The sequence below is a fragment of the Bidens hawaiensis genome, unplaced genomic scaffold (assembly GCF_021521415.1).
Source record: "Bidens hawaiensis isolate Kalapana, Puna unplaced genomic scaffold, B.hawaiensis_p1.1 tig00022524_1, whole genome shotgun sequence".
Taxonomy (NCBI): Eukaryota; Viridiplantae; Streptophyta; class Magnoliopsida; order Asterales; family Asteraceae; genus Bidens; species Bidens hawaiensis.
The window spans coordinates 132417-150344 of NW_027493513.1; the positions used below are offsets into that span (position 1 = coordinate 132417).

The following is a 17928-nucleotide window of genomic DNA, read 5'->3' on the forward strand; positions in this document are numbered from 1 at the left end:
CATTTTTTAGTGTAGAAGATGAATGTGGTAAAATTCAATGAACGATATTTATATATTTAAGATGATAAAGACAAAAAAAAATTATGAATGAATAACAATTTTATTTTCACATATTCATTCAGCCTCCATGAATTCATAGAGTTTCTTCCATCTCAGTGGAAACTATAATATGTACAAAATTGTGTTTTGTTAATGCTAAGTTTATATATGATGTCTTTTTTATACCATTCCTAATAGAACCATCTTATCATCTTTTCTTAGAATTCGCTATTTTATTAAAAAAATATATATATAATTACAACTTATAAAATCACTAGGTGCATTTTTTTCGTGATTAAGAAAAAATTAAAAAATATAATTTAAATTTATTAAACCATTTAATTTGATAAATATAGGTTTTGTTATTTTAATCATTTAATTTTTATAGATTAATTGTATCTCTTTAAACATCATGTGCATCACACATGTTTTAAATCTAGTTAAATTAAGGAATATAGGTTTTAAATAATTCCAACTAAGCCCTATTAGTAAATATCAGTCCCAACTTTACACTTACCTGCTGACAGTCCCAACTATTGGTGTATTTGTTTATGACGATCCGTGACTAACGAAATGGTAACTCCGTTAGTCTGATGCTTACGTGGCGCGCTTTGTTGTCAAAAACTTGCTTATGTGGCAGCACTATGTGGCATCTGTCTTATTATGTGGCATTGACTAGATTTTTCAACCAATTAATTATTATATTATCATTATTATTAAAAAATAATTATTAGAGTTTAAAAAAATTAATATAAGGGGCCCCACCATCCTCACACACTCTCACTCTTCCTATCTCTTTCTATCTCTCTCCCGTATAACAATAACACACACCACATAACCTCCATTTTTTCCGACCACCACCACCATTGGCAACCGGACACTGCTGCCGTCACACTCAAAAATTATTCTTCTTTTGATTGCACCTACGACCACCACCACTTTATCTAAAGAGCTTCGGAACCTTAAACAGCCGGATCTTCGCCTCTGAAAGCTAAAGCTGTCGTACGGTCCTCACTTGCTGGAATTCAAAAGGCCGATTAATAATATCATCCAGTATGGTAGGGTCTATCTCTTTCTCTCTCTAAAACATTGATTAAACGCATGATTCATCCGAAATGACGAGTACCGGTGTTGGTAAACATGAAGGAATCGTTGAATTGCTGGTGCGCATAAATGGCAAGATGGCGGAGATGAAGGTTGCTATTCCAATGTTATGGTTTGATTATTTGAAGTTACAGAGCTTCAATTGGAGTTAGGCTTCAATTTTTTGGGCTTCAACTATTTGAAGTTATGGAGCTTCAACAACCAACTATGGTTCCGGCGATATTTGTGACTGAAATTTAGGAAACCAACAATATTTATGGATGCGGCAACATGTCTGACGGTGGCGATGCTAAGGGGCTGGTGGCGGCCGGTGGTGGTGGGTGATGGTGGTGGTGGTGGTGGGTTAATTGTAGAAGAGAGAGTGGGAGAAAGACATGCCATGTAAGCCGCCACATAAGCATTTTTTGACAACTAAGCATGCCACGTAAACATCAAACTAACGGAGTTAGCATTTCGTTAGTCACGAACCGTCAGAAACAAATGCATCAATAGTTGAGACTGTCAACAGACAAGTGTAAAGTTGAGACTGATATTTACCAAAGAGCATAGTTGGGATTATTTAAAACCAATATTCCTTAAATTAAATATAGTAACTTACATGAGATAATTAACTTTAAATATATTAAACTGTTAGTTATTAATTTACAGTTAATTTCAATCATATCCAATCTCAAACAAATCAATCTTCATTGTTAAGAATTTTCTTCACTTAACGTGTGTATTACACGAGTCTTGAGCTCCGGCTTAGCTTGGTTAAACTTAATTTATAAAATATGAAAAGGGTGTTTCCTTATTTATCATTTTTTTTATTTTTGCATTCTTTAATGTAAACTAAGAAGTAAAAGGCACCAGCAATTAGGGATGTGCACGAAAACGAAAATCAACTTAAAAAGAAACAAAAACAAAAACCCGAACCGATTTTTCAGTTTAAATTTTTAGTGAAATGCGAAATATAGGTTTTGTGTTTTGTGAAAAACCGAAAAAGGGAACCGAACAAAAAAAACAATTTGTTGAATTACTTTTCGTTAATTTCTTTGGCCCGAAAATTAATAGCCCGATTAGAAAATCTGGAAAAAAAAACTAACTGAATCTAGAACCCAAAAAACCAAACCTGAACAGTTCTGAAAAAACAAAAAACTGAAACTTTGGTTTTGGTTCGGTTCGGTTTCAACCCAAAACCACATCGCACACACCCCTACAGCAATAGCATTGTACTTTAGGTCATCTTTGATTATTAACAATGTACTTTAGGTCATCTTTGATTATAAACAATGTCCAATTTTTATTATAAAAAGGCTATATATTTTTTTATTTTATTGAAAATAAAAAAAATAATATGTGTTATTAAGAAAATAAACTATTTATTGTTTGATCTAAAAAAGAAAACAGTATTTCTTATATCAGTTTTCCAAATATAGTAATCAAACAAAACCCTAATGCTTAATTAACATGAAGAGAAAGAAAATTTTAGTTGGATTTGTGGGGTAAAAGGAAAGGTTTGAATGGGGCCTATTGAATAGGCGCTTTAGCTTTTACGCTTTCTACCACATCATTCAGCTACCATTCCATTGATTCTTACTTGCTTTGTTAAATATAATATCCTCTACTTTTAGAATTTGGGTGTTTTATAAAAGTGTCCAAAGTCTTCCCAATATATTATGACTTCATTTTGTCTCAATCTTGAGTCATAATATTCTTTAAACCTACACAACACAATGTGGTTAAAAGACCAACAAAAGAACAGTGTTACATGACAGATCTTTCTTTATTTTTTATTTTTATTTTTGTTTTTTGTTTCTTAATTATGATATTGGAAGTTATTGTCATAGTTATTTATGGAGCTCATGTGTGGTAGTCAGATTTTAACATTTACTCTCAAGTAATGTGGCTCTTAAAAAATCCATAAAATTTTGTAGACCAACAAAACATTTGTCATATTTAGCATGCAACCTAGAAAAACTCGCTCTTGCCAATGAGTTTTAGCTCAAATAGCATTGAAGGGGGCGTGAAGATTTGGACCGGAGATTGCAAAATCTCAAGTTCGAATCCGATTGCAACTTTTATCGCAGTGGGCATTAATAAGGCATTGGAATTTCGCTAGAACAGAAGATGCTAGGCTAGGACTACTAAGTACTGTCTACGATATATCACGGACGTATTTTACCAAGCGTTACCTTGTATAGCCGGACTTTCTTATTAGTAGTTAAAAAAGACTCTCTCTCTCTCTCTCTCTTGAGTTTGTCTACACAATTTTGCTAACCTCACATGTTTAGTCTGTAATGCAATCATCACCTTCTCTGCCCACATCTCAGTATCTCACTCAATATCAATCCCTCTCTCTCTCTCATTATTTATATTATTATACATATATATAATTAAAAAAAGTAAAAGAAAAATGAGAACTCATAAAAAGATAAGAACACATTACAAAGAGCAAATCATATATATGTGGTCAAGGAAAGTAGAGGAAAACAAGTTAAATGCATCTAAAGATAAACGATCGACAAGTAATTAATTAGTTCTTAAATTTTTGTAGTCCTACATTTTATCTGTGTGTATATAAATAGGGTCTACAAAAATGATTTTACTAAAAAAAGTGTAAAAAGGATTTTGATACAGAATTAATCCAGGTACGTGGTTAAAAATAATTATAGAAAAGAAAGAGTGTCTCCCAACAATTAATTAAGCTAGCTTTTTGGACAGTCATTTATCAAAAATGCAGATTATAAAACAGATCAAATGCAAAGCCAACCACAAATGATGCATGTGTACGATTGGTAACGTTCAGATCAATTAATACAATAATTTCTTATCATGCATTATATATAAAACAATCTGTATTCATGAAACTGATAAGCGAAATCACATCACATCACATGATCTAGAAATCGTTAATCTATATGTAATTAATCATTAGTTCGTTCAAAGAAACAGATTTGAATCGTCAATCGATCATTTTTGACTTGTTCTTCATGAAAAACTTTTTTGAGCCTAACTATAGATTTGAGCATAACTATGAAAAACGACAAGGGATTATTGTACATCGATTCTCCCCGTGTATAATTAATGTAAATTTTATAAAGGTATTTTAACATTCACAACAACAATTTTTATCTGACTCGGCGGCCTATCCCGACAACATATCGTGGGTATAGGTTGGTCGCCAGAATATACGGTCAATAACTTTTGTATATATTTAAAAAGAAATGACTTAATTCATGTAAATACACTCATGGCTGCAAAATGAGGGTAAGATATATATAGAAAGTTATGAACCCACATGAGTACATTGATGACATATACAATTACACACAAGCCTACATATAAACATACATATATGTACATGTGTATGTGTACACACATGCAAATATCTTAGTTTTAGGGTTTTGAAGTATGTATGCTTTAGATTTGCATGCATATAGAGACAGACAGAAAGAGAATAAGCAAGACACATGAGGTAGCTAATAAAAGGAGTAAGAGCATAGATAGTGACTCCTCTCACCTAAGAATAATTTCTTCATTATCCTTTGGCTTTTTCCAACAAAAATTTACAAAATTTAGTCTCTTGTAGAGAGAGTAAATAGAAAGCTACTTATTTAAAAGAGCAGAAGTTGTTTCTTTACTTTATTTATTTCTCCTGTTTGATTCTTCATCCCTTGGCTTCTTCTTCTTCTTCTTTCCCTTTCTTGAAATCTCAAGAAAACCCTGAAAAAATGATGTTTTCAGCATCAGTTTATTCTACAAGCAATAAAACCTCAACTTCTTTATCTGATCAAGATGCTGCAACCAGCACTGTGATTACAAGCAAGATTCATCAAGATCAATTCACTCCATCAATCACACTTTCTTCAATCTCAAATCATACTCAAGATCAACATGATCACCTCTACCCTAGTCCTCAAAAGATCAAGAAAAAGAGAAACCTCCCAGGAAATCCAGGTATATATTTTGCTAAATCTTGACGATCTACATATATCTATGTATATAATTTTTTTTAACCATGAGAACCCGTTATCCGAACAGTGCTTCATGGGCCAACAAGAAAAAGACTAAATTTTCAAACTTGTTACAATATCTTGCATAAGTTATTAATGATTTCATAATAAATTCTTGTTACAAAAGTTGAAGACTTTACCTACCATCCCCTAGTGATTTTAAGTGCTCAATCAACTTTTTGTAAGCAAATAGTTTATAAAATATAAAATCTTTGTCTTCAATAGAAAATTTATAATCAGTTTCCAACCAAAATTTATGATCTTGATTGACTTTTTGCTTATCTTTATTAATGAACTCTTTTTCTTTGGAAACTAAAAAGATCCAGATGCAGAAGTGATAGCATTATCACCAACAACACTGATGGCAACAAACAGATTTGTGTGTGAGATTTGCAACAAAGGGTTTCAAAGAGATCAAAACCTGCAACTTCACAGAAGAGGTCATAACCTGCCATGGAAACTGAAGCAAAGAAACAACAAAGATGAGATCAAGAAAAGAGCTTATGTGTGCCCTGAACCAAGTTGTGTGCACCACCATCCTTCTAGGGCTCTTGGGGATCTGACTGGGATCAAGAAACACTTTTGCAGAAAACATGGTGAAAAGAAGTGGAAGTGTGACAAGTGTTCTAAGATCTATGCTGTTCAATCTGATTGGAAAGCACATTCTAAAACTTGTGGCACTAGGGAGTATAGATGTGATTGTGGAACCCTATTCTCCAGGTAAATGTTCATATCTTCTCATTAACATTCATTTATTTATTTATTTATTAAACTAAACATGGTTAACTCAGTTAAACCTGCATTGTTAAGGTTAACTCATTAGTTATGATTTTCATGTAATTTTCATATCTTCTAATTTGCATGTGAGTTACATATTTTATATCTTTTTTGAAGTTTCCATGAAGTGTATAGCTGCTGAATTGAATATGAGTAGGTATACAAGTCTATAGAACTTCCAAAAACAAGTCTTTTGAAGTGTGTACATAGTCTTTTCTCTCATAAGTTGTTATGGTTGTCACCTGTTTTGTCACCATGCAATATTTAATCTACTTTCTTGTCTTTTTTTAAAAGCAATACAGCACACCTAGTAGGAAGTGTGAAAACGTTCTGTCACGTCACCACCTTCCTGTGTACGTTGTCCCTCTCACTATCAAAAACGTCTCTCGTTCCTCTGTCCTCCATTGTCACATAAAATCCGTCCGATTCCATCCTTGTACACGGATGAAGCGCCTAAAAACGCCCAAAGAAACAACATGGTCCAAAAACCGCCCTAAGCGTATAGTGATGTCTTATATTTGTTATTTTCTCAAACTAGCGATTGTTAAACTACATCTTGCGAAATTGAGCAGTTTTTTAACTATAACTTATGCAGGTTTCACTTGTAAATTTCCATAATTTGTTCAAAGTATCATTCCATTCTATAAAAACTGTTCATATATTTTTCAAAGATCTTGTCCTAAAGATTGACCAATGTCTTTAAACTTATAAAAAAGTCTTGTCTAAAAGATTGACCAATGTATTTAAATTGAGAAAATTCACAAAATGTCCATTTTAACCAGGGTGGTCAAGGTAATTCCATAAATGTCCACTACAATACTGCCGGTTCCGTCAAACTTTGTCATGCTCACTTATTTTAAACCATCGGAAGACGGTATATAATGTTTGAAGACGGTATATACTGTCGGATCTCATATTTTGTCCTATTATTTCTTCTTATAAAATAATAGTTTTTAAAATTGTTTTTTCAATTTCTTTTTGGAAAACAACTTAAAAAATAGTGTTTAAAATTTTTTTAAGTCTTGTCCTAAAGATTGACCCATGTATCTAAATTTGGTGGTAAGAGCATTCTCAGCCCATTCCCTATATTTTTGTGTTGTGGATTTGTAAATTACATGGTATGGTTATGAGTGGTTGTGAGTAGATGAAAGAGAAAATGTTATAGGGGAAAGTTAAATTTGGGGATTCGCTATTCATACCGTATAATTTTTTAATATTTTCTAAAAGTGGTTGTGAGTGAAGGAAAGAAAAAAAATAATGATAATGGTATAAAAAGTATTATTTAATTAAACAAGAGAGAAAAAAAACAGTAATTTTTAGTGTAATTATATGATATATATAGATATAGGATAGAGAATGGGTCAGGAATGCTCTAATTTGACTCATTTTTTCTACCTTTTGCAACTCAAATTGAATGAGGTGCACGAAGTTGTAAAAATGGTAGTCATAGACTCATAGTCATACTAGTCTATTTTGGGTGGCTCATGTGGCTCAAAATGGTGTACGTTTTGCATGGAATATATTGATGGGCAGAAGTGTCAAAATAGCATTAAAGACAGATTTGCAGAGTTGATTATTACTCCCACTGTTTATTCTGTTGCTTTTAATGGCATAATATTGATACTGAAAGCTTATATATATAGCCAGTCCTACTACTATACTCCGTATGTTTGAATTATTATTATTCATTGAATGCAAACTTCATCATTTACCCCTTGTATGCATGCAGATTACATAATCACAAATCTATGTCATCTTTAAAACCTATATTTATAAAGAAATACAAATATATAAAATATATATTGTATTAAAATTCTTAAGATCTTTGTAACTAATTTTTTAATTTTCATGATTTGTAAGAATTCTCTTTAAAATACTATATACTTATGACGATTGTAACTCTTAAGAAAGTAACATGCGTGAAGCTGCTTGGGCTAGACGTGTAAAGATTATGTACAAATTATATGTTACTCTTGCAAGGTCATGGTTAGATAAGTTATTAATTACAATAACAAGTCATATATAGTTAAAAAAAATTGCTAGGACATTACAAGTCCGTTTAACTGAGAGTCGAGGTATACGCCTCTCAATTAAATAGCAATTTTTAACTCTTTGATGTGTCATGTCCTAGAACTTTTTAACATTTTGATGTGTTCTTGTTAACTGAGGGTTGTTAACGGAGGGTCGGTTATATTGTATACCATTACTAGTAAACTCTAAAAGTCACATGGACTAAAAACGAGTATATTTGGTTTATGATGATTGTACCATAAACTTATACAAGTATGTTAACATGAGCAAATGAGCAATTGCAATATTAATCTGCATCTCATAGTTAATTTGTTGCATACCATAAGAAATTGTAGCATGACTCAATATTTTATAATCATAGATAGAGTTTAATGGTTTTTCTCATATTTTAACAAGTAGTTGTATTAATTTGTGACAAAATTATAGCATAATAAATAAAAAAGAAGACCCGATAAAATCCATAAAGAATAATTAAAAAATATTAATAAAAAAAATAAGCCAATAGTGTGTTACTGTTTCTGCTCATGGAAATGGAATTATTGTCCCTAAATATCATAGAAATGGACAAACATTTACATGATATTTATAGAAATGAGTTGCATTACAATGATGATATTTCCTTCTTTTGCTTTTAAGCTTGAATCCTATATTCCTATTCATTGAACTTTCATAATAACTTATTTCTATTTTATAATTAATTAATATTAATACATATCGCATCATCAAAATGTAACTTAGTTTATTATTTTTATTATATTTTACTTAATTTTAGTTTTTTACTAATTTATTTATTTACTACATTTATGGTTTATAGGAAGGATAGCTTCATTACTCACAGAGCCTTCTGTGATGCCTTGGCTGAAGAAACTGCCAGGCTCTCAGCTGCAGCTGCAGCTGCAATTTCACTGCCTAACAATCACCACCCTTCTATTATCCCCAATGTTACACAAACCCCCTTCAACATTCAACTAGCTTCACAAAACCCTCCATCTTCACTTTTTCATTTCAATCACACCCTAAACCCTACTTGGGTCCCCACTCAGGACCCAAACCCGACCCGAATCAAACCCGAAACCATTCACCACCCCCACCAATTAATTCCCACCATTTCCTTACCGTATTATCAAGAACATGATAAGGAAATGATGATCATTTCCAGGCCGCCGCCGGTATTTCATGGCGGCGGCGGCCACCTGTCCGCCACCGCGCTGCTGCAGAAGGCTGCGACGGTGGGTGCAGTGACGGACCACGTGGGGTCCACGATAGGCGGGTTGGATATGGGTGAGTTGGCCCACGTGACAACAGTCGCCATGCCGGCGTACCACGTGGGTATGACGTCAGGGAATATTGCCACGTGGCAAAAGACCGACCGTTTGACCAGAGATTTTCTTGGGTTGACTGGGGATCAAGAGGTTGACCATCATGGTGGTGGGGTCGAGGCTAACGTGAACGTGCGGGGTATGCTAACGTACACCGGGGGTATAGAGATCCCGGCCGATGGAGGGTTCGGTACAAGCGCGTCGGATGCATGGGGCAACTGTTGAAGCTTAAAGTACAAGCGTTCACAGCATGGTTTTGGTCATAAGGGGTAAAATGGTAATTAAACAGAAGCATGAAATGACGAAATTACCCCCTGGAGACCAGGAAAACCCTTACAAGTTATAAGTGCAAACTCTTGTTTCAAATTTTCTCATATGATTTTCATGTTCATTATTTTTCTCTTTTGTTGGAAATTTTCTTGAATTTAAACATCATGTTAGTTTGTGCTTTCATATTGTGAATTGTTTCTCAAAATACTTCAATTCTTATATTCAGTTAAACAAAAATATGCATGTCTAAATGTGATGATGGCATATCATTGTATAACCAATTAACAGATTCACGTCCTTGTCTGTGTGGTTGAAGCTATCGCCTCATGGTGAGAAGACCAAAATTTAAATCCTCACATGAGATATATTATTAATGTAATTTATGAATAGAAGTAAATGTGTGTGTCGTCATTAAAAAGATTAACGGATTCATGTGAAGATTATAGCATGTAAAAACTTTAAAACCTTAAAATTTTATTAACATCACTATTCCAGTCAAAAGTGATTTTTGTATTTGTATTTTCTCTATGCATATGTTTGATAAAATACAAACAAATTTCGACAAATTAAAAATATTCAGTTTCTCATGGACCCAAAGTAAAAAACAAAAGAAATTTCACGAGATTATGCTATGTAATTTTTAGATAGACCATAAAAAAGTAAATGCAAAACGGCCTCCTTTTTAGTTAAAAGTTTTTCATGAGTAGCATTGGTAATACCGAAAGTACCCCTGCAGACCAAGAAAAGACCCTTTTAAGCCACCGAGTTTGCAGTTGAGTTCCCAATCGTATCATAATTTTCATCTTTTTTTTTTTTGTGAATTTTCTTGAATTTAAACTCCAATTTAACTTTTTATTTTGCTTTTTAGCTATAGGATAATAATGTTATACATAAAATTATTTTGACAAAAGGTTATGTTTTTCGGTGTCCTGAGAGCAATTGTTTTTGTTAACCGAAAAAAAAGGAAAATGCCCTTCACTAATTTAGTTGAAATAGTTGAGGATTTGTAACTCTTCACAATGGGTAACGATACTCGTTTTTCAAATTTTCAGTATCGGTACCCTTGGTTTCAGTAATTTTTGATATTTTCAATTATACCAGTACTACCAAATAAATTCATACAGTAAGTGTTCGGTGGTGGATATGATCGCGTGGTACCACTGGTGAATTTCCTCCAAATTGGTGGCTTGGTGGTGGATATGATCGTGTGGTACCACTGGTGACACGATGATACTCCAGTGGTCCGTGAGTGATTCAAATTAATTGGTCAAAAAAAATAAGAGTATACAATTTACAACTGATAGATACTTACATGTAAGAAACTTAAATATGATTAGTACAATAACATCAAAAGACCTGATGGAAGAAAAGATTTACAATCATGATCATGATCCATATTCCATGATAGGGGTTTTCAACTTTTCTTAATTCTTATAGCGTTCAAGATATAAATGAACTATCCATATCAAACCAAGTGAACTAATTTAAGATCTAAGCGATTCGTTTTACGGTTCGGTTCGGTTTTGTTAGCTTGCCTATTTAGTGGTCTGGTCCCGATTGAAACCTTATAGTTTAAATTTTAATAATTACATATGTATTGAGATTTAAAAAAACATAATGTCACCGTCATTGGTTTGCCATCCTTCAAAACTGTAGTTAGTACCAACAGGACCATAAACACCCTTAAATCATGTAGCCAACAATCCAAGGGTCCCACAAACGCATGTAAATAATAAAATAAGACGGTTTGAATTAGGGATGTGCAATCAAGTCAGTCCAAGGGAATCAACCCTATTGTAAAAAGCCGGGTCTGATTGGTTCGGGTCTTACCCAGTTTATGTAAAGAGGAAATGGTCAAACCCACAAGACCTAACCAGGACCCATTTAATAGTATTATAAGGACCCGGGAATCGACCCTGTTGTAAATAAGCCGGTTTGATCTAAGTCAGGTCTCGTGGGTCTTACCTAGATTATGATCACCCCTAATGTGAATAATGAGGCAACTTCATATAACAATAATCAAGTTTCAAAAGTGTTACAATTATGTCACCCAACTTTAAAAAGTGTTCCAATTAAATCACTCAACTTTCATATTTTATTAAATTAAAGGTTTTAACATATTTTTTTAGTTTTTTTCTTTTTTGTTTCACATTTGGAATTTTTTTGTCTTTTTTTTTAAATGGACGCTGAGCGGCGACATGGGTTTTATTTTTTATTTTTAAAAGGATAGGAGGAGGGGTAGAGATATACCAAAATTGACTTGAGATGAGAGGATTAAGCGTGACTTGCTATACTTGCACCTCTCAGAGGACATGATTGAGGATAGAAGTTCCTGGATACGTAGAATTAAGGTTAAATACCTTTAGAATGAGGGGCTATTTCTTATTATAACCTTGATTATTATTATTATTATTATTATTATTGTTGTTGTTGTTGTTGTTAGTATTATTATCTTTATTACTATTACTATTAGAATAATTATTTTCTACTTATTATTATTTGCTAAATTTTACCCGAGTTTTGTTTTTAATTTAACTATAATGAAATGTTGAATTAAGCTGATTAATATCATAGAGTTGTAGTTTATTATTTATATACCTTTTTATCTGTATATCTATTTACTTTCGAGTTAGGGGTCTCACCGGAAGCAACCTCACTATCCTTAGGGGTAGAGGTAAGGTTTCCCTACATCCCGCCCTCCTCAGGCCCTACTTATGATAGCTTAGGCTATTTGTAGGAAATACTAGGTATGATTGATTAATTGAAATTTTAATATAATTAACGTTTTTTTTTTAATTTAACTACATATATTGCAAATTCCGGCCCATACATCTTATCCTTCATTTCTTTCTTGACATACAAAAAAATCGGTGAGACTCGATTTGAATATTTAGGGACCCGATTTGAAAAAAATATACATGAGTGACCTAATTAAAACCCATCTAAATATTCCCTTGAATAATTAAGCAGTTAGAAGTTGAAAATACAATAATAAAGAAAGGGAATCAATGTCAAAGTAAGATAGCCTCCCTTCCTTTTATAAAGACTAAGGTAAGCGTGAGCATGAGCATGTATGTAAAGGAACTAGTAAGTGGTGGTCCGTCCGGTTGTGAGAATGAATCATGAGTGCCACCAGGAAAATGATACAAATGAATTAATTAAAACACTCCATCCAACAATGTCAACGGCCAACTCAACATTCTTCCAAGATAATTCTTTCTTAAATTCCGTGCACTCAGTGGGCCCGCAAATCGAATGCCGGTCCATGTTACGTGGAGTAAGCGCGCCAGACTCTCGTTTTCGGCTCTCCATGTGCATCAACGTGTTGTAATATGGCTAGACAAAGTTGTACAAACAGTGTTTTGGATCAGCCGAGCCGAGCCGAGCCCGGCCCAGAGAATGGTGTAAAAGATGAGTATATTGAGGGTGGAATTTAACTTTCCTGATCAAATCTCACCCGATACAAATTTATAAATAAAAGTCGAAAATTTTGTAGAGCCCGACCCAGCCCATTTTCAAAAAATGGTCTAAACGACGAGCGTTTTGAGAGCGAAACACAACTTTCTTGATCATATCTCACGCAATACAAATTTGAAAATAAAATCAAAAAATTTGTATAAGCAGTGTTTTGGGCCCGACCCGGCCCATTTTCAGAAAACGGTGCAAGAGCTGAGCATATTGAGGGTGGAATATTATAGCATTTGTGATCATATCTTACTTAACAGAATTTATAAATACAAATCAAAGAATTTGCACAAATTGTATTGGTAATCCGAACTCGACCTGGCCCGTTTTCAGAAAATGTTACAAAGGATCAGCATATAAGCATATTCAAGATAAATATAAATATCTTGATCATATCTCACACAGTACAAACTTATATATAAAATTCAAAAACCTCGTACAAATAATGTTTTGGGTCAGTCGAACTCGATCAGGCCCGTTTTCAGAAAATATTATAAAGGATCAGCATATTCAAGATAAATATAAATATCTTGATCATATCTCACACAATACAAACTTATATATAAAATTCGAAAACCTCTTACAAATAGTGTTTTGGGTCAACCAAACCTAACCTGGTCCATGTTCAAAGGACGGTGTAAAAGATAGCATATTGAGAGTGGAATAATATAACTTCCTTGGTCATATCTCAATTCTCACACAATACAAATATAAATAAAAGTCGAAAAATTCGTACAACAAGCATTTTGGTCAACCGAACTCAGCCTGGCCCGTTTTCAGAAAATGGTGTAAATAGTTAGCATACTGAGGATGGCATATAACTGTTTTCATCATATACAAATTAATAAAAATAAAAATAAAAAAATTGCACAGGTAGTGTTTTTGCTCAACCAAACCCGACCCGGCCCGTTCTAAGAAAACGGTGTAAAGGTGAGCATATTAAGGGTGGAATATAGCATACATTACCATATAACACATAACACAAATTTACAATTAAAAATCTAAGAAATTGTACAAACAATGTTTTGGGTCAACCGAACTTGATCCGGCCCGTTTTCAGAAAACAGTGTAATGGGTGATCATACTGAGGATAGAATATAACTTTCTTGATCAAATCTCAGACGTCACGGATGAATAAAATGATTTCATAAACTTTGCATATTGGGTCAACCCGGCCCGTTTTGAAAAATGGTGTAAAGGATGAGCATATTGAGGGTGGGATAGTGGTCCTATGAGAAAGTAGGATGTGGGTTTCATGGGACATGCAAAGCTTTTAGAAAGTAAAGAAACATATGTTTAAGGTACATTACATACTATTTGCCTACAATAAAAGACTGTATATCAACCAGACAAACCAAAAGTTTTATGTACTCTTTCTTTCTTTACCTTACAAAACTTGCACTTCATTTCATTTTTCAAGATGATTTCTCATCTCACAAATTCTACCCTCCAATCCCAATAATTACCGACTGCTTTTGCAAATTGCACAACTTTAAGTACTTGAATCGCGATATAGATGTTAAAAGAAAAGTTAAAGAGGAATATAACACGAGACGACCCACCAAAAAAGGCAAGAAAACGACAACTGGCCAAGTGCAGTGAGTGAGTGCAAATGTCTGTTTTATCAAGAGGTCTTCATATTTTCGAGTTTTCATGAACAAAATAAAAAATAATGAAATTTAAAGTTGTATTAATCAGTTTTAAGTGTTTGAGTAAACAAGTTTCTAAAAGAAACTAATTATTGAGATAAATGTTAAATTATTTAAAAATATCACTATCTGAATTTTCATATAACAATAATCACTAGGAAAACACGCATTAAAACACCCTCTACGCCCATATTAAAGTTTAAGTTTTATTGTTTCATATGTCTAATAAAATCAAATAACTTTCAAACTAGGAACAATATACTGCAATATGCATTGATGAGTAAAACAAAATGCTGGCCCAATATCGAATGTAATGCAAAGTTGCCATGTGTGATCAATCATGAGTTGTGGAAAAAGAGAAGAATATAAGCAGTCAAAAGTACAAAAAATGTGTGAAGATGATATGAAACTAAATCTAAACTGAGAGAAAACAAAAGTGTTACACCTGTGTGTGAGAATCGTATCGATTTGCATATTGGGACCAGTTTCTTTAAACAAGTCGGTATCAATAGATGTCACGTTCCACTTATGAATTTTGGGCCATTAAACTTTAACTCCCAAAACTCGCTCCATTGAATCTTGAATGTCTGCAATAAGATATAAAGCGCGTTAGCATGTGTACTGAACATGTAGAATAAAGCCTGTCTTGATCAAGATTGATTTTGAATTCAATGATTATTTGCTTTTCGTGAACTCTCGGACATATTTTGTTAAAGTGCGTGAATTGTAGTGTGGATTGCGCATGAAGTTGAATAGAATATTAAAAATTACACATGAGGAAATATGTGTTAGCCATTGATATAGATCACAAGTCTTATTTATATTAAAAAAAAAAGATTGAACTATAAGAAAATCAAACTCTTTTAAGCCAATGGGGCAATGCAGGGTCAAACGGTTATTTTGACCTGATGGGGTTGAAACTTGTTATTTTAGAGTGTGGGTCAAACGGGTTGGATTGGCCTGCAAACACCCTTTTGTCCGCTTTTTAAAAATATGGAAAACAATCTATGCTTTAAATATGATTATAACCATTATATCGTTACACTAATAAATTAATAATATAAGTTTTTGAGTAAAAATTACCAGAGCTTATAATATTAAAAATACACTTTGGCAATTTTGGCCCATTCCTTATTTCATATAATTTTGTTCGGTTTGATGTAACATGCCTTTGTGTGTTCTTATTAAGAAATCAATGCACAAACTGTTTTGAGTAACATATTCAATAAAAGCAAGAATAACACTACACAGTTAAGTTCTGTTAAACATATATTTAAAGTAAATAGAAGAAAATTACCTGAAGAAACGAATGCCATCCACCAAAAGTAAAGAAAATAGAACAAAACGTTACATTCGAATTGGTAACATACCATGTACATGAAAGATTTTGTCGTGCACAGCATGCAAAATACTTTCGTTCTAAGAAGTACGTTCACGAAATTGATTTGTTCACCAAATATATCATAAAATGTTCACTAGGTAAGCATAAGAATCAGAACAAAAGCACTTCCGGACCGGACCTTATCTAAAACAAAACAAGAAAACAAAAGTCACAAAGGTGGAATGCAGACAAACTTCTTTGTTACTATATCAACAGAATCATTAGTTTAACTTCTGTGTGACCAATATTAAAAAACAAAGCATAATGTTGAAGGGTAAATAATAAATTATTATTATTATTATTATTATTATTATTATTATTATTATTATTATTATTATTTCAAGTTAGAATGACTAAAAATACAAAGCAACAAATAAGTACTGACAGATAAGAGCAGAATTCATGAGTATGGAAAGGAAGATAAGTGGATCAATGGCCCAGATAATAAATATTAGTACTGGATCATATTCCATGTGATACCTACCAGTCCAAGTTCACTATATTCTTGGGCTCCACTTTCTCAAATTAAAATTTAGTTGTATGCCATTGGTCATTTTTAAATTTTTAATAATTGCTTATAATTTATGCCCTAATCATTAGGGCATGTGTAGTGGGCAATAATTCTAAACTGGAGCGATTTTTGTTTGTAACAACCCCCCCCCCCCCCGGCGATAAGAGGGGCGACAGGGGGGGGAGGCGAAGTGTTTTTGTCGCCTGGTTTCTTGTTTCAATTATTATTATTTTAATCTTTTGTGTGTAGCATATATATACATACTAGGCGGGTGCCCGCGCGATGCGGCGGGTGTCCGAACGTAAACCCTGCAAATCATATAACAATTAAGAGTGTTCATGGTTCGGTTTAAAGCCTTTAAACCTTTTAAACGAGTCACCAGTTTTGTTTCACGGTCGGTTTTTTTTTTCTGTACTTTCACTCGGTTGGTTGGTTTCAAAATTTTAAAACCGTAGCTAAAAGTTTGGTTCACGGATTATGCTGAAAACCGGCCATATGAAATCAGACCAAACTTAAATTTGTATGCATTTTAATCTCTTTTATTATTAAGTATTTGACAAGTTTTGTTATATATATTAGATATAGTTAAGATATAAATAAACTAAGTCTTTTTTAATACAAGTAAACATGACTATTGCAACTTTAAATTAACCTAATTCCAGTAAGATTTTTTATAATCTTCGTTCTTGTTATAATTTCGCGTCCTAGGTGTTCCATTAATCATTACCATTTATGTAGCTAAAATTATCATTTTTCCTATTTTATTATATATAAGAGAGTTGGTAACGATTCGGTTTCAATTCTCAATGATTCAATTTTGGTTTGGACGACGAAAAATCGATACTAATGGTTGGGCTCACAAGTTTAACTTACAAACCATAAAAAACCGACATCGAGCACCCCTACGTAACTTATTAATTTTTTAAAATTGAAAGAATTATAACAATATCATACTCAAATTAAAAAGAATAAAATGCTCGATTTTATGGTGCACTTTTTTTACAAAAATATTAGCGTACGAAAAAATTATGGTCGTTTAAAATCGTGGTGGGAAGTTAGTTTAAGATTAAAATTAAAAACATAATATGGTTAAAGATGAGGAGGCAAACTTGTAAGTTAGATGAATTGTGTTTAAAAGACAAGTTTACCCCTTCTTACACATATACTTTATGCATTAGGATTTATAAAACTCTTAAAATCAAGTGTCTTAATTTACCCTTGTCTCATGTATTATATATAGTATATATATACATATACCCTTAAAACAAAAATTCCCTCTTTGCTGACTTGGTGCCACCTGGCAAAAATCGTCCACAATTTGTAGCCCCCCACTACACATAGCCTTAGTGAGGAGAGATTCTTTTGGTGAGATAATTACTCTTACAGA

General features: G+C 32.9%; 1 protein-coding gene across 1 annotated transcript; it reads left to right on the forward strand.

Annotated features, from left to right (window-relative positions):
- Positions 1–4818: 4818 nt before the first annotated feature.
- Positions 4819–9490, forward strand: LOC143565794 (protein indeterminate-domain 12-like). Its single transcript, XM_077052660.1, has 3 exons — positions 4819–5082; positions 5459–5858; positions 8761–9490. The coding sequence occupies exons 1-3, from the start codon at positions 4857–4859 to the stop codon at positions 9488–9490; spliced, it is 1356 nt and encodes a 451-aa protein (XP_076908775.1). The 5' UTR covers positions 4819–4856.
- The last annotated feature ends 8438 nt before the right edge of the window (positions 9491–17928 follow it).

Excerpts from the sequence above, each read along its gene's own strand:
- LOC143565794 (XM_077052660.1), top strand. The coding sequence starts at position 4,857 with ATGATGTTTTCAGCATCAGTTTATTCTACAAGCAATAAAACCTCAACT. Across the intron at positions 5,083-5,458 it reads AAACCTCCCAGGAAATCCAG|ATCCAGATGCAGAAGTGATA; the intron begins GTATATATTTTG and ends GAAACTAAAAAG. Across the intron at positions 5,859-8,760 it reads TGTGGAACCCTATTCTCCAG|GAAGGATAGCTTCATTACTC; the intron begins GTAAATGTTCAT and ends TATGGTTTATAG.